This window comes from Schistocerca serialis, chromosome 10, assembly GCF_023864345.2.
Source record: "Schistocerca serialis cubense isolate TAMUIC-IGC-003099 chromosome 10, iqSchSeri2.2, whole genome shotgun sequence".
Taxonomy (NCBI): Eukaryota; Metazoa; Arthropoda; class Insecta; order Orthoptera; family Acrididae; genus Schistocerca; species Schistocerca serialis.
In genome coordinates, this window is record NC_064647.1 from 38,211,843 (window position 1) to 38,239,689 (window position 27,847).

Here is a 27,847-nt window from a genome sequence, read left to right on the forward strand (position 1 = left end):
CATTTGAGAGCCCATGTTTACTTGAGTTTTTTGTTTCGAATGATCATTCCTGCCATATCCCCGAATATTGACCATCACTTCTGAAACACCCTGAATATTCACTTAAAATCTAAACATGCGAAAACCATTTTTGCAATGATTAGTGCAGTTCACAGCTGAGTATCCGCCCATGTTTGTGATGGATTTTTCAATACATTTAACAGGAATTTCCACTCATATCGCGACTCATATGTAAACAAGTATGAATATCCTGTACTTTTGGGAAAACATGGAAGACTGTTTAGCTCAGGTTAAGGTGGATTCACACTTGCGGGAACGTCGCAGTCTACGTAACCGACACGTTTTCGAACGTCAAAGGTCAGAGCAATTGCTGAGCATACATGGCACGTCAACGTCGAATGAACGTCGTGACGTTACAGTTGGTTCATAAAATAATCAGCAGAAGGGGCTATATCGTAGTTGATGGTAGATTGTCATAAAATGGCCAAATTTAATTTAAAGCAGTTTGCAATGTTTGCTGCTGCCATGGATAATGAACACAGCGCAAAAAGAGCCTGGGTTACAAAAATATTAAAAAATCGAGACTGTGATGGAGAGTTCCGTTCTCTTTACGAGTTCTATAAATATTTCAGAATGTCTAAACAACAGTTTCTTTGCCTGTTAAACAAGATACAAATGAAAACTACGAAGAGAAATTGAAGACATGCACGGGAAAACGGGCTAACCTTCAAATGTAGAAGCTTAGAGATAAGTGTTGCCATCTGTTGCTGGGACGGGTACTATCAAAACTGACTTTCGTCTCATCCCAAAATATCCTATGGTGATATTCAGGGGCGAAACAAATGTCAATTTTGATAGCTCCCGTACGCAGCAACAGATGCAAAACTTATTCTAAGCTTTTACATTTGAGGGTTAGCCCGTTTTTCTGCGCGTCTTCAACTCGAGATTTCGGCGTCCAGTATCACCCCGAAGGAAGCTTATGGTTTGCGTATGGTATGTCTAGATGGGCTTTATTTACATATATTTCCGCTATCCGCTGTTCGTGGTTTATTAAGAATCTTATTTTAAACTTCTGCATGTTGCATCAGCTTTAATCCAGGTTTTTCTTTTCGCTATCCCATTGGAAAAATGTACCTAAAGCACGTTGAACAAGGTATGTACCGTTTACTTTGCAATGCATTTCTTCAGTGTATAAAACAAAAATACTTTTAACTTAATACTGTCATACAATACATATTAAGACTTTTTCGTGATAGCAGTCAGTGGGGTATACCTTCGTATTAGTTCCCACTGTGGTATTATGTAAAGGTGGATTCACACTAGACGGAACGTAACCGTCACGTCGAAAGTCGCTGTAGTTCATCAAAATGGCCCATGCAGACATACTTTAGGCAAACCATCAGCTTGTGCCATGGTGATATTGGACGCCTAAATCTTTAATTTCTCTTCGTAATTTTTATTTGTATCTTATATAATAAGTAAAAAAAACTGTTATTTAGTCATTCTGAAATATTTATAGAACGATACTCCCTCTCTTCCAGCTCCTTGTAAAGAAGTTATTGAAAAGGCTGTATATGTAAGGATAATAACTGATCATTTTATATCACATAACTTGCTACCAAAAGCAAACTTCGGCTTTAGAAGTTGTTTAACAACTGAGAATGCTATATTTTATTTTCTCTGTGAGGTACTGGATAGGTTAAACAAAATGTTTCGAACGCTAGGCATATTTTTTTATTTAACAAAGGCGTTTGATTGTGTTGATCACAAAATATTGCTCCAGAAATTGGATCATTACGGAATACGGGGAGAAGCTCACAAATGGTTTACATCTTACCTTAGCAACAGACAGCAAAATGTCATTATTCACAGTGCTGAGAATGGCTGTGATGTGGGGTATGAGTGGGGTACTGTCAAGTGGGAGGTGCCCCAGGGATCAGTGTTGGGGCCACTTCTGTTTCTTATTTATACCTAAATGATGAGTCCTCTAGTTTTACGGGTAACTCTAAAACACTTCTGTTTGCTGATGACACTAGCTTGGTAGTAAAGGATGTTGTGTGCAACACTGGCTCGGTTACAAATAGTGCAGTTCATGACACAAGTTCTTGGCTTGTAGAAAAGAAACTAACGATAAATCATAGTAAGACCGGGTTTTTACAATTTCTAACATACAATTCAACAAAACCTGACGTTTTAATTTTACAGAATGGGCATATGATTAATGAAACTGAACAGTTCAAATTTCTAGCTGTTCAGATAAATAGTAAACAGTCATGGAAAGCTCACGTTCAGGATCTTTTTCAAATACTTAATACTGCCATTTTTACTATTCGAACGGTATCTGAAGTGAGTGATCGTTCGACATGAAAATTTGTCTACTTTGCTTATTTTCATTTACTTATGTCGTATGGTATTATATTCTGGGGTGACTCTTCCCATTCTAAAATGATATTTTGGCTCAGAAACGGGCAGTTCGGGCAATAAGTGGTGTAAATTCACTAACCTCTTCTCGACCACTGTTTACGAGTCTGGGTATTTGACATTGGCCTCTCAGTATATATATATATATATATATATATATATATATATATATATATATATATATATATACATATATATTTCCAATTGTCGTTTCTTGTTACCAATATTAGTTTACTCCCAAGAATAAGCAGCTTTCGCTCGGTTAATACTCGACAGAAATCAAACCTGCATTTGGATTGGACTTCCTTAATTCTTCTGCAGAAAGGTGTGCAGTATACTGCTGCATCCATTTTCAGTAAGCTACCACTAGAACTCAGAAATCTTAGCAGTAATTCACGAGCTTTCAAATCTAAACTGAAGAGTTTCCTCATGGCTCACTCCTATTCTGTCGAGGAGTTCCTTGAAAATTAGGCTGATTCTTGCTGTATTATTGATTGGTTTGACTTTTTTTTTGGGTTCATAATTTATTTTGTCTGTTATTACTTTTATGTTGTAATTCATGTACTGACACGTTCCATGACCTTGGAGATTTTCTCCTCAATTTGGTCCTACGGAACTTGACGTGAAAATAAATAAATAAAAATGTGGAATCCATTTAACAGTCTCGATTTTTTAACATTTTTTTCCTAATAGACTCTTTTTGCTCGCTGTTCCTGGTCCTCAAAAATGGTTGAAATGGCTCTGAGCACTATGGGACTTAACTTCAGAGGTCATCAGTTCCCTAGAACTTAGAACTACTTAAACCTAACTAACCTAAGGACATCACTCACATCCATGCCCGAGGAAGGATTCGAACCTGCGACCGTAGCAGTCGCGCGGTTCCAGACTGAAGCGCCTAGAACCGCTCGGCCACTCCGAGCGGCTCCTGTTCCTCACCATCATCAAGTGCAACAGCAACATTGCGAACCGCTTTAAACTAAATTTTGGAATTTTATTACGATCTACCGTGAACTACGAAATAGCGCCTCTGGTGGGTGTTTTGTGAATCAGGTGTAACGTCAAGACGTTCTATTCTTTCGGCGCTGTGTCGTGTGAACGCTCAGGAATTCCTCTGACCGTCGGCTCTCCAAAACGTGACGGTTATGTTCCCGCAAGTGTGAATCCACCTTTACAAGAGTGTATATGATATATGAAGATGGTATCTGTTCTTTCGGACATGTCCGAAAGAACAGATACCATAGGTGACCATGCAGCTCTCACACATTTTCAACTGTCCCCGTTGATGTATATCAACGCCTGTCGACTGCTTAGGGTCTTGATTTAAGTATCATTTCATTTTACGAGAGTGGGCCAGAATAGGCGGGTACTGACCACGTCGATGCGCAGGAACTGCTTGGCGTGGTGGAAGCAGGCCTGCAGCAGCTCGGGCAGGTCGTAGTGCTCCGCGGCGCAGATGAGTCCCGGGATGTTGGAGCAGGTGAGGGGGCAGGAGCCCGTGTGCAGGTAGTCCAGCAGGATGCGGAACGTCTCCGGGTCGAACTCGATGATGGGGAACTGCCACACCAAAACACACGTACACTGCACCACTGCTACATTACGCACTGAACGTTTACATTGTTCTAAGGAAGGCGGTGGTGTACAGATTTTAAATACTGTAGAGCGTCGATTATCCGAACGTCGGTCAACCGAACGACAGCTTAACCGAACTGTGTAGTCGCTCGCTCCTGTTACTCTCCCACCCCACCGTCCTTCATCCCCCTCACTCCCAAACCAAGTTTCCCACGGTAGTCGCCGCCCTGGACCACCGCTGGCGGTACATTGCTTCTAATGGAGCCTCCACAAGGCGCTGCTGACCGGCCAAGCCGCCAGTCGCTGTGATTCAACAATCGGCACACTTCTATCGGTTCAAAAATGATTCAAATGGCTCTGAGCACTATGGGACTTAACAGCTGTGGTCATCAGTCCCCTAGAACTTAGAACTACTTAAACCTAACTAACCTAAGGGCATCACACACATCCATGCCCGAGGCAGGATTCGAACCTGCGACCGTAGCAGTCGCACGGCACTTGTATCGGCTTGGCACTGGCAGTAGAAGTGGCGGCAGTATCAAGGCTGTTCACAGCAACGGCTGCGCCAGCTTAGAGTTGAGGCATGCCGCTCCGCGCAGTTTGAAGGATTGCGCGCCCCCAAGAAGAGCTTCTCACGGTGCAGTCACCTTCTGTTCTCTGTTACGACCACTTGTGTGCTGCTGCGTCAAGAAGTGAACTTGACGATACAAAATGCTTGGACGTAAACGTGTTGTCCTTTTTATGAGGGACAATTACGAGAGTGTTAAAAGGTTAGAAGAAGGTGAATCTGCAACCACTGCTTAGACAGACCAAAATAAATGATTTTTTTTTAAACGTTAATTTTGTATACTGTGTGTATTGTTCATGCAAAATGCGTAAGTAATTTGTATATATTTTTGTTTAATAAACTGTGCCACATACTATATATTCCTACTGAAGTTGCCTTTGTATGTTACTTTGTAATACTAAAAGAGATGCCTGCTTTTATGAATAAATTTACTGTACAGTACTTCTTTTTGGCAAATAAACATGTACATCGTGTTGAAGCTGCATGGGCAGTTGTACCTGGACACGATATCCAAGCTCTGTTTGACTCATTGCCCAGGCGTATCAAGGCCGTTATTACGGCCAGAGGTGGTTGTTCTGGGTACTGATTTCTCAGGATCTATGCACCCAAATTGCGTGAAAATGTAATCACATGTCACTTCTAGAACAATATATTTGTTCAATAAATACCCGTTTATCATCTGCATTTCTTCTTGGTGTAGCAATTTTAATGGTCAGTAGTGTATGTACACAGACACTTCATGCATTCTGGGAATTGAGGACCGGGACGATTCTTGCCTGTTATCGACGTTGATACTCGCAAAATAGTGCTCACAGTGATTCCAATATTTTCAAGAATGTTTTAATTTCAAGTTAGAAGTCGGGTAACAAATGACAAAAGAGTTTTCTTTTCGTGTGATGTAATTATAAATTAACAATTTTCATTTTTTATTCCTTTCCTTGTACTGTTAAATCTTTGTTCATATAAAATTCCATGATTCTACGTCAAGGGGGACTACCTTCTAGATTTTAATTATTGATTTTTCGAGTGGCAAAATATGTGACAATATCTTTTGTTTACATTTTTACAGCACTAAACGACTACATACCTCAGGGTGTGATATAATTTTGCACTAGATACGTCTACTCGTTACTGAGAAAAAGATCGTTTAAAAGACGGACCGACAGACAGTCTGACAACAAATGACAAAAGAAAGTTTTTTATCTGATATAATTACAAATTAACAATATTCATTTTTTTGTTTTACTTGTACTGTGAAGTCTTTGTTCTTGTGAACTTATATGATTCTACTTCGAGGAGTAGCTTCTAGGTTTTAATGATTGAGTTTCCGAGTATCAAAATATGTAACATAAATGACAATATCTTTTGCTTGCAGTGACTCAGAAGCTTAACATTTTTACAGGACTAAACGACTACAGACCTCAGGGTGTGACATAAATTTCCACTTGATACATCTACTCGTTCCTGAGAAACATGCGCATAACAGATGGATGGACAGACAAACAGTCAGATAATAAATGGAAAAAAAATTTTTTTTCGTGTGGTACATTTGCAAATTAACAACAATTCTAGCGTTTTTTCCTTTGGTTGTAGAGTGAAACTTCGCTTCTTGATAAATTTCGTGACTCTGGAGAAACGGAAAGCACCATGTAGGTTTTGATGGGTGAGTTTTCGAGCATCGAAACATGCGACATAAATGGCCGTTTTTTCCGTTGAACTGACTTAGAAGCTTACATTTCTTATACCACCACATGAATATAGACCTAAATGTGACATAAATTCCATCAGTGATAGGCTGCCTGTTCCTGAGAGATGAGGGCTTTAACAGACGAATGGACAGCCAGTCTGATAACAAATGAGAAAATTTTTTTTCATGTTGTATAGCTACAAATTAACAATTTTAGGATTTTTTCCATGTGGTTGCAGTGTCAAACCTTGCTTATTGCCAAATTTCATGATTCTAGGTCAACAGGAAGTATCATGTAGGCTTTATGAGTAAGTTTGCGAGTATCAAAATATATTACACAAATGGCCATATCTTTTATTGCTTTAAACTTAGAGGCTTCTCTTTTTTACACCGCTAAGGGACCGTAGTCCTTAATACGTGACATAAATTTCATCTTGATACGTCTACCCCTTCCTAAGACAAAGAGTTCTTAACAGTCGGACAGACGTATAAGAAAGTGGTCCTACACGGGTTACGTTTCCACCTACTCTAGTATGGAACCCTAAAACTGACATTAATAACAAAGCATGTTTCACTGATGATCTTGTGTACAGAGATCAGTGATATACACTGACTATAATGAACATACAGAATGGTGTTGACTACAACTGCCCTGAACTTACGGAATACAGTTAATGTACAACATTGATCTATGTACAAATATTCATGACTGGACGTATGCGCTGGGAGTTTGGAACATAATAAAGTTGTGTGCTTCAACGGCCTTGTACTATTATTTCAATTGGACACCACTTCGGCGGTTTGCCTGTCCCTGAGTGAACGGCATCTGTTGCACCTAGGCCCGATGTTGCTTAATTTCGGGGATCGGGCGAGAACCAGTGTTTCCAACGTGGGAAGGGCGTTCGCATCTGGCAACATATGCTGCGTTCGAACATTGTGAAATACCTCGAAGAAAACTGTCTACTGATAAACAGCCAGCACGGATTCATAAAATATTGGACACACAGTATTGTATCAACTCGGTTCCGAGAGTTCCGGAACATGTACGGAAAATTGGAACAGAGAACAACATAAATATCATTTCTGCCCTTTTTATTGCTCATGTAAACCACACACTGCATGTTGTACCAACATGCAGCGAGACCTTCAGAGTGGTGATCCAGATTGCTGTACACACTGGTACCTCTGATACCCAGTAGCACGTCCTCTTGCATTGGTGCCTGCCAGTATTCATTGTGGCATACTGTCCACAAGTTCATCAAGGCACTGTTGGTCAAGATTGTCCCACTCCTCAACGGCGATTCGGCGTGGATCCCTCAGAGTGGTTGGTGTGTCACGTCGTCCATCAACAGCCCTTTTCAATATATCCCAGGCATGTTCGATAGGGCTCATGTCTGAAGAACATGCTGGCCACTATAGTCGAGCGATGTCGTTATCTTGAAGGAAGTCATTCACAGGATGTGCACGAGGGGGCGCGAACTGTCGTTCATGAAGACAAATGCCTCGCCAATTGCTGCCGATATGGTTGCACTATCGGTCGGAGGATGGCATTCACGCTTCGTAAAGCCGTTACGTCGGCCCCACAAAACAGCAGGGAACCTCGACCTTGCTGCATTCGCGGGTTAATGTGTCTGAGGCGTTCAGGCTGACCGGGTTGCCTTCAAACACGTCTCCAACAATTTCCTGGTTGAAGTAATATGCGACACTCATAGATGAAGTGAATGTGATGCCAATCCTGTGCGGTCCACTCGGCATGTTGTTGGGCCCATCTCTACCGCGTTTCATGGTGCCGTGGTTGCAAAGATGGACCTCGCCATGGATGTTGGGAGTGAAGTTGCGCATCATGCAGTCTACTGCGCACAGTTTGAGTCGTAACACGACGTCCTGTGGAATCACGAAAAGCATTATTCAACATGGTGGTGTTGCTGTCAGGGTTCCTCCGAGCCATAATCCGTCGGTAGCGGTCATCCACTGCAGTAGTAGCCCTTGGGCGGCCTGATCGAGGTATGTCATTGACAGTTCCTGTCTCACTGTATCTCCTCCATGTGCGAACAACATCGCTTTGGTTCACTCCGAGACGCCTGGACACTTCCCTTGTTGAGAGCCCTCCATGGCACTAAGTAACATTGCGGATGCGATTGCACCGCGGTATTGACCGCCTAAACATGGTTGAACTACAGACAACACGAGCCGTGTACCTCCTTCCTGGTGGAATGGCTGGAACGGATCGGCTGTCAGACCCCCTCCGTCAAATAGGCGCAGCTTATGCATGGTTGTTTACATCTTTCGGACTGTGTCTGTGAAACAATATCCACAGTCAACGTCTATCTTCAGGAGTCCTGGGAACCAGAGTGATGCAAAACTTTTTTTGATGTGTGTACAACTGCCTCATTACTCATACAGCCTCTTGAATATATCACGAACCGATTCCAATCCATAATATTGTATTCTCCATACGACCATGGAAGGCAGTGGCTTCCCCGTATGTTTGTAGATGGAGTTCTGCGCTAGATTCATGGAGCACATTCAAGGTTGAATGACGAACAGTTATCGATGCAAACTCATTTCTATCGAACGTTTCGTGAGGCAAGGAGACCCGTTGTCTGCCGTTTTATTTGCAACGGTCCTTGAGCCAGCTCTGCTTGGTCTCCGCCGATGCTTGGAAGGGTTTATTTATGGACTACGAGGTTCTGATGTTGTGCGTATGCTGATAATGCCATATTCCTGACCAGGTCAGGGGATGACGTACAGACGGCGCTGCGATGGTTTCAACAATACGGTACAGTGGCGGGCAGTATCATCTGTAAGCGGAAGATGAAGTATATGGATGTGGGTTGATGGCTGTCCCTGGGAGCGGCAGTGTCGATTACTGACTTATCAGAGCTCAAATGTTTAGCGGTCCTACTTCATAACCACATTCGATGCACTGCATCCGTCACATATTACAACAGGTACGTCCATTGGTGTCACTCCACATGCTATGCACGATGGACATGTTCCAGCAGACACAGTACATTAATATCGTCTGATCTCCCAAATTAAACCATTTCGATCATATGCTACCGACCCCCATTACGGTTGCTTCCAGGGTACAAGCTGCATTTGGACATTTCGTTTGTAGAATGAGATAATAAACCGCTTCGGTTGTAAATAGTTTTATTGGTTCAATGACTGTTTTCGGGCGATTATAAGCCCTTCGTCAGGTGAAGAAGACTACAGTAGGAAAATGGAGAAACTGTAATAAGAGACTGGACGCCACTTATAGCTTGTTTGTTGTAATACTGGGAATTCACAGCCCAACTGTAAATATGAAACTGATATGGTCGGGTTAGAATGAAACACAGCTATCACCTGCCTACCCTCCACGCTTCCTTCCAGTACTAAATTGCGATCCCTTGATGCCTCAGAACGTATCCTACCTACCGATCCCTTCTTTTAGTCTAGCTGTTCCACAAATTGCTCTTCTCCCCAATTTTATTCATTACCTCTTCATAACTTATGTGAGCTACCCATCTAATCTTCAGCACTCTTCTGTAGTACCACATATCGAAAGCTTCTATTCTCTTCTTGTCTTCTGCACAAGGCTAAACTTGATACAAATATTCTCAGAAGAGATTTCCTGAGACTTTAATCCACAATCGATGCTAATAAATCTCTCTTAGTCAGAACGCTCTTCTTGCCAGAGTCAGTCTACATTTTATATCCTCTCTACTCCGACCATCATCAGATATTTTGCTCCCCAAATAACAAAACTCATTTACTACTTTAAGCGTCTCATTTCCTAATCTAATCCTCAGCATCACCTGATTTAATTCGATTGCATTCCATATCCTCGTTTTGCTTTTGTTTGTGTCAATCTTATATCCTCCTTTCAAGACACTATCCATTCTGTTCAGCTGCTCTCCCAGGTTCTTTGCTGTCTCTTACAGAATTAAAGCCGGCCGCGGTGGCCGAGCGGTCCTAGACGCTTCAGTCCGGAACCATGCGGCTGCTACGGTCGCAGGTTCGAATCCTGCCTCGGACATGGATGTGTGTGATGTCCTTAGGTTAGTTATGTTTAAGTAGTTCTAAGTTCTAGGGGACTGATGACCACAGATGTTAAGTCCCATAGTGCTCAGAGCCATTTGAACCATTTTTTTTCTTCGGAAAACCTCAAAGTTTTTATTTCTTCTTCATAGATTTTAATTCCTACTCCAAATTTTTCTTTTGTTTCCTTTACTGCTTTATCAATATATGGATTGAATAACATAGGGGATAGGCTTCAACCCTGTCTCACTCCCTTCCCAACCACTGCTTACCTTTCATGCTCTTAGACTCTTATGACTGCCATCTGGTTTCTGTACACATTGTAAATGGCCTTTAGTTCTCTGTATTTTACCCCTACCACCTTCAAAATCTGAAAGACAGTATTCCAGTCAACACTGTCAAAAGATTTCTCTAAATCTACAAATGCTAGAAACGTAGGTTTGTCTTTCCTTAATCTATTTTCTAAGAAAAGTCGTAGGATCAGTATTGCCTCGCGTGCTGCAACATGTCTACGGCATCCGAAATGATATTCCCCGAGGTCGTCTTCTACCAATTTTTCTATTCGTCCCAAAGAAAAAAAAAAGCGCCCGGGCTCGATTCCCGGCTGAGTCGGAGATTTTCTTCGCTCAGAGACTGGGTGTCGTGTTGTCCTCATCATCATCATTTTATCCCCATCGACGCGCAGGTCGCCGAAGTGGCGTCAAATCTATAGACTTGCACCAGGCGAACGGTCTACCCGACGGGAGGCCCCAGTCACACGACATTTACATTTACCTGCCTTCTACACGATCGTCCATGGCCAAGGACTGTTATCGCGAGTTACAGAGGCACCACCGTGCAAATGTGGTTGAACGACGCCACCCTTCCGTGCGATGGGAGAGGGTATGACGTGTTGTCCATCTACGCTTTACCGCACGGAAGTGCGGATTTCTTGGTACGTGGCCTTTAATGACAAATTCTGTAATCGTCAACGATTAGGCTCCACTCATCTGGTCGTCGCGCCTCTGTGTCCACGTAACATAGCAGGGCCTACTTGATCCTGACTCACGTCGGTTGTCATGTGATACGGCGGCTGTGTGTTGGCTGCTGACATAACAAATGTTAGCCCTCCTGTTAAGACAGCCGCCCGCGTCGATTATTTCTGACGCTCAGTTCCAGCCGCATTCCGTCTACTTCCCAGCTGCCAGGACATATGAAGTCAACTGGTTTATAGGAATGGGGCTATACTATTTCTTCCGCGACGGTGTCAAAGAAGTGTTAGGTTATTGGTGCTTCTTGCTGGACAAACACAAAGACTTACAATGCTGGGCAAAATACCGGTCCTGCTTTGCCAACTATCTCGGTTCATTGTCCATGGAGGCTCCGACTAGCTGTGGTGTTCCAAGTGCGAGAAGACCTACACTACTGGCCATTAAAGTTGCTACACCACGAAGATGACGTGCTATAGACGCGAAATTTAACCGACAGGAAGAAGATGCTGTGATATGCAAATGATTAGCTTTTCCGAGCATTCACACGAAGTTGGCGCCGGTGGAGACACCTACAACGTGCTGACATCAGGACAGTTTCCAACCGATTTCTCATACACAAACAGCAGTTGACCGGCGTTGCCTGGTGAAGCGTTGTTCTGATGCCTCGTGTAAGGAGGAGAAATGAGTACCATCACGTTTCCGAATTTCATAAAGGTCGGATTGTAGCCTATCGCGATTGCGGTTTATCGTATCGCGACATTGGTGCCTGCGTTGGTCGAGATCCAATGACTGTTAGCAGAATATGGAATCGGTGGGTTCAGGAGGGTAATACGGAACGCCGTGCTGAATCCCAACGGCCTCGTATCATCAGTCGAGATGACATGCATCTTATCCGCATGGCTGTAACGGATCGTGTAGCCACGTCTCGATCCCTGAGCCAACAGATGGGGATGTTTGCAAGACAACAACCATCTGCACGAACAGTTCGACGACGTTTGCAGCAGTATGGACTATCAGCTCGGAGACCGCGGCTGCGGTTACCCTTGGATTCTTTTACCTAGTTAGTATGATCTTTATGTTGTAATTAAGAAACACTGATAGTAACGTGAACTGTAAAGAGTAAGGTGGTAGGTTTGCGTACACCTCCTTCCAAATATTTTTTTTCATCTATTGCTTTCTAAAGCCAACGGCCTTGCCGCAGTGGTAACACCGATTCCCTTCAGATCACCGAAGTTAAGCGCTGTCGGGCTGGGGTAGCACTTGGATAGGTGACCATCCGGTCCGCCGAGCGCTGTTGGCAAGCGGGGTGCACTCAGCCCTTGTGAAGCGAACTGAGGAGCTACTTGTTTGAGAAGTAGCGGCTCCGGTCTCGAAAACTGACATACGGCCGGGAGAGCGGTGTGCTGACCAAATGCCCCTCCATATCTGCGTCCAGTGACGCCTGTGGGTTGAGGATGACACGGCGGCCGGTCGGTACCTTTGGGCCTTCATGGACTATTCGGGAGTATTTTAGTTTAGTTAGTTTGCTTTCTAAAAGCTTCTGGGTCTTTGTTCTCAATTCAAAAAAAGTATTACATGTAGTAGTCGATGTTATTCATTACAAATTCAGTATTTGCTCAATTCTTGTCGCAAAGGGTAACATCTGGAATGTTACCCCAGAGGCTAGAAATCTTAACGTAACTGTCAGTCTATGTCAGAAAGGAAACACAAATTACACACTGGAAGTTTCCGTTATTCTGTTATTGGTGTCCCTGGTCAGGGTTACAGGACGGTTTTTGACTGGAACCTCGGCGATAAGTAGAAACTTATGTCTTCCCCCACGTTCCCATAGGGCAACTGTCATATCCGAATACCTCACAAATCTGGAAAGAGTGCGATTCGACCAGTCGGCAAAATGGAGATCCACAATGAAGCCTCTTCCGAAATTTGCTAGGTGATGATAACGCTGTCTTACACGAGTACGTGACATCTCCGTGTCTGTCACAGTGACCAGTCAACATCTGACGTTGTTCACACCCCTTGTATATCTTACCAGGCCTGCTAATAAAATTAAAAACACGAACAACACTAAATACGCTCTGATGGCCATTCTATCTGTCAAAGAGAATTGTAATTCAAATCACTTTCAAACCCGCCGACGCTCTGTACGTAAACGAAATTACACTGACATTTGACCATGTCCTCTGTTTCACATTTTTAGTCAGGCAGTTTAGTAGCTACATGTTCCAGCACACGTTACTCTATGGTAATTTCTTTTGAAGGGAGAATAATGGTTCTGTTGACCACGGAGGGAGAAACGTCTTTCAAACGAGATCTGCTCAAAAAATTCTGGAACTTTGTCCACAAAATTTTTCTACGCTTATCTTTTACTTAGTGTGCACTACTTCGAAATACTGCATGTAATGCTTTTTTAATTAAGAAGGAAGACTCAGTATCTTTTAGAAAGGTAAAGATGAAAAAAAAAAACTATTTCGAAGGAGGTGGACGCAAACCTGATTGACCGCTCCAAACGCCGTTTCCACCTAACGAAGCGCTATCTGCGAATTTTCTTTTATCTCGTCTATCGTTGCAGATCTTAATTGTTTCAATAAAAGTCCACAGGGACCAGGTCTGGAGGGTACAGAGGATGAGGCAGCACAGATTTCGTTCTTTGTGCAATGGTCACGCACCAGCAAGGGTTAATACGCGGGTGCGTTATCGTGATGTGAGAGCCATGAATTGTCTCTCCGTATCGCAGACCATTTTCTTCTCACATTTTCACGCAGGCGTCGCAACACGTACCGATAGCAGTTTGCCCCTGTGCCACGAATTCATAATGAACTAATCCTTGTAAGTGAAATAAAATAGTCAGCATGCCTTTGACATTTGACCTGACCTGACGAGCTCCTTTTGGTCTTCGAGAACTTCTCCCAACCCATTGTGAAGATTGACCTTGGTCTCAACATCATAACCGTAGACCCACGCCTCATCACCAGTTATGATTCTCTTAAGGAACATTTAGTTCTCATTTGCGCGATCCACAAGGTCTTCACAGATTGCGATTGAAGATCTTTCTGGTCTTGATCCATGAGCCGCCAAATAAAACTATTAGCATGGTTTTGACATTTGACCTGAGCTGACAGGCTCCTTTTGATCTTCGAGAACTTCTCCCGACCCATTGTGAAGATTGACGTTGGTCTCAACATCATAACCGTAGACCCACGCCTCATCACCAGTTATGATTCTCTTAAGGAACATTTAGTTCTCATTTGCGCGATCCACAAGGTCTTCACAGATTGCGATTGAAGATCTTTCTGGTCTTGATCCATGAGCTGCCAAATAAAACTATTAGCATGGTTTTGACAATTGACCTGAGCTGACAGGCTCCTTTTGGTCTTCGAGAAATTCTCCCGACCCATTGTGAAGATTGACCTTGGTCTCAACATCATAACCGTAGACCCACGCCTCATCACCAGTTATGATTCTCTTAAGGAACATTTAGTTCTCATTTGCGCGATCCACAAGGTCTTCACAGATTGCAATTGAAGATCTTTCTGGTCTTGATCCATGAGCTGCCAAATAAAACTATTAGCATGGTTTTGACAATTGACCTGAGCTGACAGGCTCCTTTTGGTCTTCGAGAAATTCTCCCGACCCATTGTGAAGATTGACCTTGGTCTCAACATCATAACCATAGACCCACGTCTCACCACCAGTTATGATTCTCTTAAGGAACATTTTGTTCTCATTTGCGCGATCCACAATGTCTTCACAGATTGCGATTGAAGATCTTTCTGGTCTTGACCCATGAGCCGCCAAATAAAACTATTAGCATGGTTTTGACATTTGACCTGAGCTGACGGGCTCCTTTTGGTTTTCGAGAACTTCTCCCGACCCATTGTGAAGATTGACCTTAGTCTCAACATCATAACCGTAGACCCACGCCTCATCACCAGTTATGATTCTCTTAAGGAACATTTAGTTCTCATTTGCGCGATCCACAAGGTCTTCACAGATTGCGATTGAAGATCTTTCTGGTCTTGATCCATGAGCTGCCAAATAAAACTATTAGCATGGTTTTGACAATTGACCTGAGCTGACAGGCTCCTTTTGGTCTTCGAGAAATTCTCCCGACCCATTGTGAAGATTGACCTTGGTCTCAACATCATAACCATAGACCCACGTCTCACCACCAGTTATGATTCTCTTAAGGAACATTTTGTTCTCATTTGCGCGATCCACAATGTCTTCACAGATTGCGATTGAAGATCTTTCTGGTCTTGACCCATGAGCCGCCAAATAAAACTATTAGCATGGTTTTGACATTTGACCTGAGCTGACGGGCTCCTTTTGGTTTTCGAGAACTTCTCCCGACCCATTGTGAAGATTGACCTTAGTCTCAACATCATAACCGTAGACCCACGCCTCATCTCCAGTTATGATTCTCTCAAGGAACACTTCGTTCTCATTTGCGCGATCCAAAAGCTCTTCACAGATTGCGAGGCGAAGGTCTTTCTGGTATTGACTCATGAGCCGTGGGACGAACTTGGCGGCAAGACGATGCATTTCAAGATGCTGTGTCAGGATTACGTGCCATGATCCAACTGAAATGTTAGATTCTACTGCAATCTCTCCTACAGTCTTCGATTGGTAGGCACAATGTTGTTGACATTCCAGACATGAGCGTCGTCGGTAGACATTGAAGAGTGCCCTGAACGAGGGTCATCTTTAACTTCTATTCGGCCATTTTTAAACGGTATGAACCATTCGTTGCATCGACTACCGCTTAAGAACTCACCACCGTACGCTTCTGGCATTATTTGGCGTGTCTCCGTAAAGGTTTTCTCGAGTTTCATGTAAAGTTTAACGCAGAAGCGTTGTTCCTCTAACTGTGCCGTCTCCAATTTTGCAGACTGTGCGACACAATGCTGTACTCAGTACAGCACTGAACAAGAACCAACAGATTAACAACAATAAAACTCCGGCAGTTACACATCAAGCACAGGCGTGTGCAGGGATGCCAGCCACATTTCGCCCCAACAGACCATTGACGCGAAATTACGAATGTTCCTGAATTTTTGAACAGACTTCGTAGACATGTTCAGTTGACTCTCTAAAAAAAGGATCACTTTTACGTTACCCGTAACTGTTTCCGACGCATTAGTTTGAAATTTGGCTCAAAGGTGTCTACAGCCGTCCCCTGTAGTGGTACGAAAGCGCAGGGCACCCTACTGCATGTTGCTTCAAACAGCAAGGTGTAGTACAGGTGAGCTTGTCGTTGACCGCATCTAATCCAGAAACACACACGGAGAGCATTGTTTAGCCACATGCCAAGAAAGGCCGCAGCTCAGATGTTCATGTACACTACTGGCCATTGCTACACCAAGAAGAAATGCAGATGTTAAACAGGTCTTGATTGGACAAATATATTATACTAGAACCGACATGTGATTACATTTTCACGCAGTTTGGGTGCATAGATCCTGAGAAATCAGTACCCAAAACAACCGCCTCTGGCCTTGATACGCCTGGGCATTGAGTCAAACAGAGCTTGGATGGCGTGTACAGGTACAGCTGCCCGTGCAGCTTCAACACGATACCACAGTTCATAAAGAGTAGTGACTGGCGTATTGTGACGAGCCAGTTGCTCGGCCACAATTGAGCAGACATTTTCAATTGGTGAGAGATCTGGAGAATGTTCCAGGTAGCAGTCGAACATGTTATGCATCCAGAAAGGCCCGTGCAGGACCTGCAATATGCGGTCGTGCATTACCCTGCTGAAATGTAGGGTTTTGCAGGGTTCAAATGAAGGGTAGAGCCACGGGTCGTAGCACATATGAAATGTAACGTCCACTGTTCAAAGTGCCGTTAATGCGAACAAGAGGTGACGGAGACGTGTAATCAATGGCACCCCATAGCATCACACCGGTTGATACGCCAGTATGGCGATGACGAATACACGCTTCCAATGTGGGTTCACCGCGATGTCGCCAAACACGGATGCGACCATCATGATGCTGTAAATAGAACCTGGAATCATCCGAAAAAATGACGTTTTGCCATTCGTGCTCGCAGGTTCGTCGTTGAGTACACCATCGCAGGCGCTCCTGTCTGTGACGTAGCTTCAAGGGTAACCGCAGCCGTGGTCTCCGAGCTGATAGTCCGTGCTGCTGCAAACGTCGTCGAACTGTTCGTGCAGATGGTTGTTGTCTTGCAAACGTTCCCATCTGTTGACTCAGGGATCGAGACGTGGCTGCACGATCCGTTACAGCCATGCGGATAAGATGCCTGTCATCTCGACTGCTAGTGATACGAGGCCGTTGGGATCCAGCACGGCGTTCCGTATTACGCTCCTGAACCCACCGATTCCATATTCTGCCAGCAGTCATTGGATCTCGACCAACGCGAGCAGCAATGTCGCGATACGATAAACCGCAATCGCGATAGGCTACAATCCGACCTTTATGAAATTCGGAAACGTGACGGTACGCATTTCTCCTCCTTACACGAGGCATCACAACAACGTTTCACCAGGCAACGCCGGTCAACTGCTGTTTGTGTATGAGAAATCGGTTGCGAACTTTCCTCATGTCAGCACGTTGTAGGTGTCGCTACCGGCGCCAACCTTGTGTGAATGCTCTGAAAAGCTAATCATTTGCATATCTCAGCATCTTCTTCCTGTCGGTTAAATTTCGCGTCTTTAGCACGTCATCTTCGTGGTGTAGCAATTTTAATGGCCAGTTATGTATATAAGGCGGACTAATGATGTCACATTGGCACCAAACTTCACTACAATTTCTAGCGCCATTGTGGACGTGTTACGCGATGGGAAAGTGGCCACACCCTTTCTTACCCATATTCCACCCTTTCTTTAGACGTCTCTGCGACAGAGGTTAGAACCACGACTTCCAGCGTTGAAATCATGCACTTTTCTTATGGGTAGCTGGGGAAAATATTTCAGGAATACCGCGCTCGGAATCGACACGAAAATCCCTCACGACATGGCACAAAGGGCTTCCATGGGATCACACTTTTCTTCGGGGCGTCGATACCCATGCATTTCGGAGTTGAAAACGACAGTCCACAGTGTGATGAACAACAGGACGATTTTCTTGACAACATTCGACACTGATGACACCCCTTGGATAATTCAGTCGTTCTCTAAGGCCATCATAGGGGTGTAACCCCATCGAACGTGATCGCACCTCTTGGAGTGTAGTGCGACTGAAATTTTTGCTCTGGTTTACATGTTGGAACCACCAGGGGCCATCCAAATCCATTCGACAAAATTGGAACCTCATCCACAGTAGCAAAGGGTGTTTAGGTTTTTTCAGCCCTCCTGTGGCGCCGCGCCACCATTTTGGCAACATCCTCTACGCCACTCACACACCTTTGTTGAGCATGATAAATACCTACCTATCAGAGACTTCAACACCCGTTCAGCTGAGACATGTCTCGGGACTGCTCTAGTGTCTAGCGACTGTGGGCAGGAAATCCCACCAGAGCGGTGTTAAGGGGTTGTCTGCCCTCTGGCGCTATAGAAGGCACAGGGTATAAATCAGCTGGGTGGGTGTTGTAGTCTGTCAGGTACATACTTAACATGCTCAACAAAGGTGTGTGCGTGACACCGAGGGTGTTGCTGAACTGGCCAGGGGACGGGGGGGGGGGGGGGGGGGGGGGGGGGGGGGGGGTGAGAGGGAGGGTATTAGAGGGCTCCTTCGCCGTTTTTTCATGCACATGTAAATGTTGCACCTCTCAATGATCATGCCACAGGAGTTCTGAAAAAACATAAACACCTTTACTGCTTTGTGCTTCGGATCATATTTGAATTTTTTTGGATGGTCCTTGGTGGCTGTATGCCAGAGCAAAGGCAAAACCCCAGAGGGGTGTGGTCATGTTCAGTTTCTTACTGAACTGGTGTATGTTTTGCTGTTCATTTCTCCTTCCTCTGCTGGCACTTCTGTCTACGCCTTCGCTTTATTTCTGCTGGCATCATTTTCTTCTCTATGAAATCTTTCTGTTCCCATTTGCTCTTCCTTTGTTGTCCTGCGTCCTTCACCCTTAGCCTTTCTCAATTATCTTTTGTTTTCATGTACTTTCTTTTTTTTCCTCCTATTTACTCTTCCTGTGGTTACTTCTCTTATTTTCTTCTCTTTCCATTTCTGTCTCTGCTTTCTTTGTAAATTGGTTTGTCTTACTTATCATACTATTTACTCTTACTATTCTATAGACCAGGGCTTCCCAACCTTTTCAGCTGGCGGATCCCTTCTACAGTCGAAAATCCATGGCGGATCCCTAGTCAGTCAAGAGCACAGTCACTTTAAATTTCAGAGCGAAACCCATGGGAACTGAAAGCTTCTTAATGCAAGTGCCATGTTCCCAATGACCCCCCCCCCCCCCCCCCCCCCCCCCCCGAAGTATCAATAGTCTTTGGAGCTTCTTGTGATTGTTCTTCCTTTGGTCGTCCTCTCTCCTTCTTCATTTCAACTGGAAACTTCCCTTGTTGTGAAGGCGATGGAGAAACGGCAACCTTCTTCAATGATCCCGACTTCAGCTACGGATCGATGTTAGAAGTAATAAACTAGTCAAAAATCGACTTATGAAATAGGTAGTGCACTGACAAAGCAAGTTTACCATTTAACGATGCCTGGGGCCGCATACGTGCCATTGAGCGCTGTGATTGGTCGACAAAGCTCGCTCCGCGCATCCGTAAAAGGTTTCAGCGCATCTAGCGCCGTGAGCCGGTGCACAAACGACCCCCGAATTGTTGCGAAACAGTCGATCAGAGAAGCCGTATTCTCCGGCACTAAACTGTGAATGCGTTCTCATCTAGGAACCGCAAAGGCTGCTTGGGAATACGACCTGAAGTAAAAGTAATCATATGAGGTGCATTCAAGTTATAAGGCCTCTGACTTTTTCTCTAACTAACTACTCACCCGAAATCGATGAAACTGGCTTTACTTCTCAACGTAATCGCCCTGCAGACGTACACATTTTCCACAACGCTGACGCCATGATTCCATGGCAGCGGCGAAGGTTTCTTTACGAGTCTGTTTTGACCACTGGAAAATCGCTGAGGCAATAGCAGCACGGCTGGTGAATGTGCGGCCACGGAGAGTGTCTTTCATTGTTGGAAAAAGCCAAAAGTCACTAGGAGCCAGGTCAGGTGAGTAGGGAGCATGAGGAATCACTTCAAAGTTGTTATCACGAAGAAACTGTTGCGTAACGTTAGCTCGATGTGCGGTTGCGTTGTCTTGGTGAAACAGCACACGCGCAGCCCTTCCCGAACGTTTTTGTTGCAGTGCAGGAAGGAATTTGTTCTTCAAAACATTTTCGTAGGATGCACCTGTTACCGTAGTGCCCTTTGGAACGCAATGGGTAAGGATTGCGCCCTCGCTGTCCCAGAACATGGACACCATCATTTTTTCAGCACTGGCGGTTACCCGAAATTTTTTTGGTGGCAGTGAATCTGTATGCTTCCACTGAGCTGACTGGCGCTTTGTTTCTGGATTGAAAAATGGCATTCACGTCTCATCCATTATCCCAACCGACGAAAAGAAAGTCCCATTCACGCTGTCGTTGCGCGTCAACATTGCTTGGTAACATACCACACGGGCAGCCGTGTGGTCGTCCGTCAGCATTCGTGGCACCCACCTGGATGACACTTTTCGCATTTTCAGGTCGTCATGCAGGATTGTGTGCACAGAACGCACAGAAATGCCAACTCTGGAGGCGATCTGTTCAACAATCATTCGGCGATCCCCCAAAACAATTCTCTCCACTTTCTCGATCATGTCGTCAGACCGGCTTGTGCGAGCCCGAGGTTGTTTCGGTTTGTTGTCACACGATGTTCTGCCTTCATTAAACTATCACACCCACGAACGCACTTTCGACACATCCATAACTCCATCACCACATGTCTCCTTCAACTGTCGATGAATTTCAATTGGTTTCACACCACGCAAATTCAGAAAACGAATGATTGCACGCCATTCAAGTAAGGAAAACGTCGCCATTTTAAGTATTTAAAACAGTTCTCATTGTCGCCGCTGGCGGTAAAATTCCATCTGCCGTACGGTGCTGCCATCTTTGGGACGTATTGACAATGAACGCGGCCTCATTTTAAAACAATGCGCATGTTTCTATCTCGTTCCGGTCTGGAGAAAAAAAATCGGAGGCCTTAGAACTTGAATGCACCTCGTATTTTTCACACGAAAAAAAAATAGTCATGAATTTGATTTTCACATTTTTATTCAATAATTTTACTCATTATTTTACACGATTTGGTGAAAGGTGGCCGCGGACCGCCTAGAAAGAGCCGGCGGACCCCTATGGGGTCTGCAGACCACATGTAGGGAAGTCCTGCTACAGACCATTTCGTTTAACACTTGCCACTTGTTCATTTCTCTAATCTCCTACAGTCCTCGAGTATTTTTCATTCATTTTGCATCATTATTTACTAATTTTCTGCGCCTGCTCTATTTGTGTAGCAATGCTTCCTTATTGAAAAGACTTTTGGCAGACAAGCAGAAACGTCATCTCTACCACTACAGATTGCAGGCGAAAGCGACTGACCTCGGTCTGTGCGAGCTTGGCGCGGTCCACCTTCTGGGCGTCGGCACAGACGCTGAGCCGCGGCACGGCCAGCTGCGGGATCTGCGCCTCCTTCTTGTCCTTGTCCTTGCCCTCCTTGTCTGGAAACAAAGTGAAAATAAAATCGTGCTACATCAACGTTCTGTAACGTGAAAAATCAAAGAAACTGGGATTGGCATGCGTATTCAAATACAGATATATCTAAACAGGTAGACCATCGCGATGCGGTCGGCAACGCCTATACAGTATAAGACAAGTGGCTGGCGCAGTTGCTACAATGGCAGGTTATCAAGATCTAAGTGAGTTTCAGCGTGGTCTTATAGTCGGCGCACGAGCGATGGGCACAGCACCTCCGCGGTAGCGATGAAGTAGGGATTTTCCCGTACGAGTGTATAATGAATGTCAGGAACCCGGTAAAACATCAAATCTCCGACATTGCTGCGGCCGGAAAACGACCTTACAAGAACGGGACCAACGACGACTGAAGAGAATCATTCAACGAAAAATCATCGAAATGAGCTTTGGGAGCCGAAGATTCACTCGTGTACCCTTGACTGCACGACACAAAGCGTTATGTCTCGCCTGGGCCCGTCAATACCGATATTGGACTGTTGATGACTGGGAACGTATTGCCTGGTCGGACGAGTCTCGTTTCAAATTGCATCGAGCGGATGGACATGTGTGGATATGGAAATAACCTCATGAATGCGTGGACCCTGCATGTCAGCAGGGAGATTTTCAAATTGGTGGAGGCTCCGTAATGGTGTGGGACGTGGGCAGTTGGAGTGATACGGGACCTCTGATACGTGTAGATACGACTCGGACAGACGACATGTACGTAAGCATCCTGTCTGATCACCTGCATCCATTCATATCCATTATGCATTCCGACGGACTTGGCAATTCCAGCAGGACAGTGCGACATCCCACACGTCCAGAATTGCCACAGAGAGGCTCCAGGAACACTCTTCTGCGTTTAAATCCGCTGGCCACCAAACTCCCCAGACACGAACATTATTGAGCATATCTGGGATGCCTTGCAACGTGCTGTTCACAAGAGATCTCCAGCCCTCGTACTCTTACGGATTTATGGACTACTAATGGTGTCAGTTCCCTCCAGCAGTACTTCAGACATTAGTCGAGTCCGTGCCACGTCGTGCTGCGGCACTTCTGCGTGATGCCAGGGGCCCTACACGATATTAGACAGGTGTACCAGTTACTTTGGCTCTTCAGTGTTTGTGTTCTGTAGCGATGAAGATGCGTAAGAAATTAATTAATCATGGGGAATAACTCGGAATAGAAATGAGATACAGTAATGTGTTTTAGATAAATATTGTAGGTTTCAAGGAGGGTCACATATTGCTGTTAATGGCCGTGACCCTGAACGTAACTTTTAAGGCAATTTGGAGGCAAAAGTGATTTTTAAAAAAAATGGAAACCCTAATATTCGATTCAAGATTTGAAAAGAGCGGCAAATTTTACGTATAAATTGATACATTATTCAATGTCACGGCTAATTCAATGAAGGTCAAATAAGCAAATACGTTTTTAGATCTAATAGGAATTAATTTAGAACAGAGCGGGAATACAGCGAAGTACAATGCAAGATACAAGCTAGAAGGGGCATCCCGAGGGAATGAGAGGCGAATGGATTCATTTAACGACTTCTAAATCAATGATCTAAGCTTTATTTATTTTTGTTCTGTCTTGAAAATGCCACAATATCATTTATACGCTGTGATGTATTAACTTTTGCCAATAAACAGGTAATTACAACTTACAGTTTAAATCTCAGTTTATGCTTTCCAAATCCGACGTCACAAGTAGAGGTTTCCATGAAATAAAACTCAACCTTCGAATGGCTTTCGATAATTACCTTTAAAATCTTGGTTGTTGGTAATGATACGTGACCCTTATTCCTCTTTCCAGTTTGCATCTGACAGTGTATTTTGCTGTATTCCTCCTGTATTCCGACTTAATCCCTATTACAAATAACGAGATATTTGTTTATTTGAGCTTGATTGAACCTTGCTATGACCTTTTCAAATCTTAGATAAAATATTAGGGTAACCATATAGAAAAATCACTCTAAGCTCAAAATAACCTTGAAAATCACTTTCAGGGTCACGGTCATTAACAACACTGCGTCTCCTACGACTTTTATGCATTACGTTTTGCTGTGTCTCATCTCCATCTCAAGGTATTCCCCATTATGGATTTCTTACACACTTCTAGAGGCTGTAGAGGGGAATTAGAAGATCGAGTCTAACGTAAGGACCCATGTCCGGAAACGTCATCCTACGATGTTATGGAGCGTGAACGGGAACGCGTTATGCAGGTCTTGGTGTCACTCGCGTCCATCTAGAGAAGTTTTTAATGAGTTTAACGAAGGCGATGGCCTGATATATTCGACGATGCCCTTTGGCTAGATTGACTAAAGGATCCTTCTAAGAAATACCAAATTAAGATAACCTGAAGATGCCTAAATAATGCAAAACGCGTAGTTGAAAAATAAAAAACTAAAATTTCAACCAAGACTGTTTTTAAACAATACTGTTAAGCACTGGTTTGCTGTATGCTACATAAGGGTTGGAAGAATTTCTATAGAATATTATCGCATGTTCTAGAACACAACTTCGAAACAGCAAACATTATATTGATCCGCAATCCAGCAAAACTGTTTAACCGATGAGCTTTGTAACATAGTTAAGACAGAGGACCAACTTATCGAAAAAAAGTGTATCCGTTTATATGGATCACCTATGTAAGCAAATAACGTTTTTGCGAGCGAACAGTTTTAGCAACAAAAAAATGACTTAGTTCAACAACCAAATCTGCCAATACAGAATACCATGTGAAGAAAAAATAGGTAAGTCCATTGATATGACGACGAACCAAGACGTGAGCATAAACTTCGTAACAGAATTCCTACATTTGCATCTACATCTACATACATGCTCCGCAATCCACCATACGGTGCGTGGCGGAGGGTACCTCATACCACAACTAGCATCTTCTCTCCCTGTTCCACTCCCAAACAGAACGAGGGAAAAATGATTGCCTATATGCCTCTGTACGAGCCCTAATCTCTCTTATCTTATCTTTGTGGTCTTTCCGCGAAATATAAGTTGGCGGCAGTAAAATTGTACTGCAATCAGCCTCAAATGCTGGCTCTCTAAATTTCCTCAGTATCGATTCACGAAAAGTACGCCTCCTTTCCCCCAGAGACTCCCACCCGAGTTCCTGACGCATTTCCGTAACACTCGCGTGATGATCAAACCTACCAGTAACAAATCTAGCTGCCCGCCTCTGAATTGCTTCTATGTCATCCCTCAATCTGATCTGATAGGGATCCCAAACGCTAGAGCAGTACTCAAGAATAGGTCGTATTAGTGTTTTATAAGCGGTCTCCTTTACAGATGAACCACATCTTCTCAGAATTCTACCAATGAACCGAAGACGACTGTCCGCCTTCCCCACAACTGCCATTACATGCTTGTCCCACTTCATATCGCTCTGCAATGTTACGTCCATATATTTAATCGACGGGACTGTGTCAAGCGCTACACTACTAATGGAGTATTCGAACATTACGGGATTCTTTTTCCTATTCATCTGCATTAATTTATCTTTATCTACATTTAGAGTTAGCTGCCATTCTTTACACCAATCACAAATCCTGTCAAAGTCATCTTCTATCCTCCTACAGTCACTCAACGACGACACCTTCTCGTACACCACAGCATCATCAGCAAACAGCCGCACATTGCTATCCACCCTACCAAAAGATCATTTATGTAGATAGAAAATTACAGCGGACCTACCACACTTCCCTGGGGCACTTCAGATGATACCCTCACCTCCGATGAACTCTCACCATCGAGGACAACGTACTGGGTTCTATTACTTAAGAAGTCTTCGAGCCACACACATATTTGGGAACCAATCCCATATGCTCGTACCTTAGTTAGGAGTCTGCAGTGGGGCACCGAGTCAAACGCTTTCCAGAAGTCAAGGAATATGGCATCCGTCTGATACCCTTCATCCATGGTTCGCAAGATATCATGTGAAAAAAGGGCGAGTTGCGTTTCGCAGGAGTGATGCTTTCTAAAGCCGTGCTGATGCATGGACAGCAACTTCTCTGTCTCAAGGAAATTCGTTATATTTGAACTGAGAATATGTTCGAGAATCCTGCAACAAACCGATGTTAAGGATATTGGTCTGTAATTTTGAGGATCCGTCCTTCTACCCTTCTTATACACACTGCGCTTTTTTCCAGTCACTCGGGAATTTACGTTGGGCAAGAGATTCGCTTAATATCACCTCGCAAAGAAAGCTTCTAAACAACGTCACAGAAACTAAAATATTAACCGAATAAGAAAAATGAACTCAGTGTTTATATCGCCAATTTCGTTCCTTCCAACTAAATTACATTTCAGATTCAAAAGCTTCCAATTTCCGGTAAGAGTAGCTTACAGAGTGATAGAAACATTACAATGTTGGCGGAATGGATTTAAAAGAATCGCGTTTCTCACTTGTTTACGTGTTGAACAACCACAGAACTTATTCATCTTTGTACACGAAAGTAAAACGTCTAACGCAGTTTATAAGAAAATTCTTTGTATACGTTAGATGCTATGCAAATGAGGTGATTAACTGGAGTTTTATTCCAATTCAGAAAATAAATCGAAAATAGGTCAAGCGAGGGGAGTCAGTTTCGATTAGAAACATAGAACTCGATTATCAGGACACGCCATAGTCAGTCCTAATGCGAAACTTCCTGGCAGACTAAAGCTGTGTCCCGGAACAGGACTCGAATCTTGGGCCATTGCCTTTCGCAGAAAATGCTCTATTTACTGAGCTATTCAAGCACAAGTCATGAAACGTGTCACATTGAATACTTTCTGCCAATAGTGTTATTTTACCCACGTTTAATAGTCCAGATATTACTTTGGATGGAGAGTCATCGACAGATGTAGGAGTGTACCAGGAAAGTGTGTTGGGTCCTGTTCTGTTTACGTTGTGCATTAGTGACCTGGCAGACAGTAGTAAGATTTCAACGAGGTGCAAATATTGCGAATTGTTTTAAATATTCAGAAGCGTAAAATCGTGCAATTCATAAAATTACAACATCAATGAGTCGCAATTGGAATCAGTTAACTCATTGTTGTTGTTGTTGTGGTCTTCAGTCCTGAGACTGGTTTGATGCAGCTCTCCATGCTACTCTATCCTGTGCAAGCTTCTTCATCTCCCAGTACCTACTGCAACCTACATCCTTCTGAATCTGTTTAGTGTATTCATCTCTTGGTCTCCCTCTACGATTTTTACCCTCCACGGTGCCCTCCAATGCTAAATTTGTGATCCCTCGATGCCTCAAAACATGTCCCACCAACCGATCCCTTCTTCTGGTCAAGTTGAGCCACTTGTATGAATATCAAGAGCTCAGATGGCAACCCAGTTCTAAGCAAAGAAGGGAAGGCAGAAAGGTGGAAGGAGTATATAGAGGGTTTATACAAGGGCGATGTACTTGAGGACAATATTATGGAAATGGAAGAGGATGTAGATGAAGACGAAATGGGAGATAAGATACTGCGTGAAGAGTTTGACAGAGCACTGAAAGACCTGAGTCGAAACAAGGCCCCGGGAGTAGACAACATTCCATTAGAACTACTGATGGCCTCGGGAGAGCCAGTCATGACAAAACTCTACCATCTGGTGAGCACGATGTATGAGACAGGCGAAATACCCTCAGACTTCAAGAAGAATATAATAATTCCAATCCCAAAGAAAGCAGGTGTTGACAGATGTGAAAATTACCGAACTATCAGTTTAATAAGTCACAGCTGCAAAATACTAACGCGAATTCTTTACAGACGAATGGAAAAACTGGTAGAAGCCGACCTCGGGGAAGATCAGTTTGGATTCCATAGAAATGTTGGAACACATGTGGCAATACTGACCTTACGACTTATCTTAGAAGAAAGATTAAGGAAAGGCAAACCTACGTTTCTAGCATTTGTAGACTTAGAGAAA

General features: G+C 43.9%; 1 protein-coding gene and 1 pseudogene across 1 annotated transcript in view; one reads left to right on the plus strand and one right to left on the minus strand.

Annotated features, from left to right (window-relative positions):
* LOC126425212 (uncharacterized) overlaps positions 1–27,847 on the minus strand; it is a 194,479-nt gene that overhangs the window by 19,487 nt on the left and 147,145 nt on the right. Inside the window, exons 4-5 of the mRNA XM_050088167.1 lie at positions 21,797–21,915; positions 3,793–3,975 (exon numbers count right to left, since the gene is read on the minus strand). Of these exons, the coding sequence (XP_049944124.1) occupies positions 3,793–3,975; positions 21,797–21,915 (302 nt within the window). The remainder of the gene's footprint in view (positions 1–3,792; positions 3,976–21,796; positions 21,916–27,847) is intronic.
* On the plus strand, positions 12,425–12,542 carry LOC126425460 (5S ribosomal RNA; annotated as a pseudogene).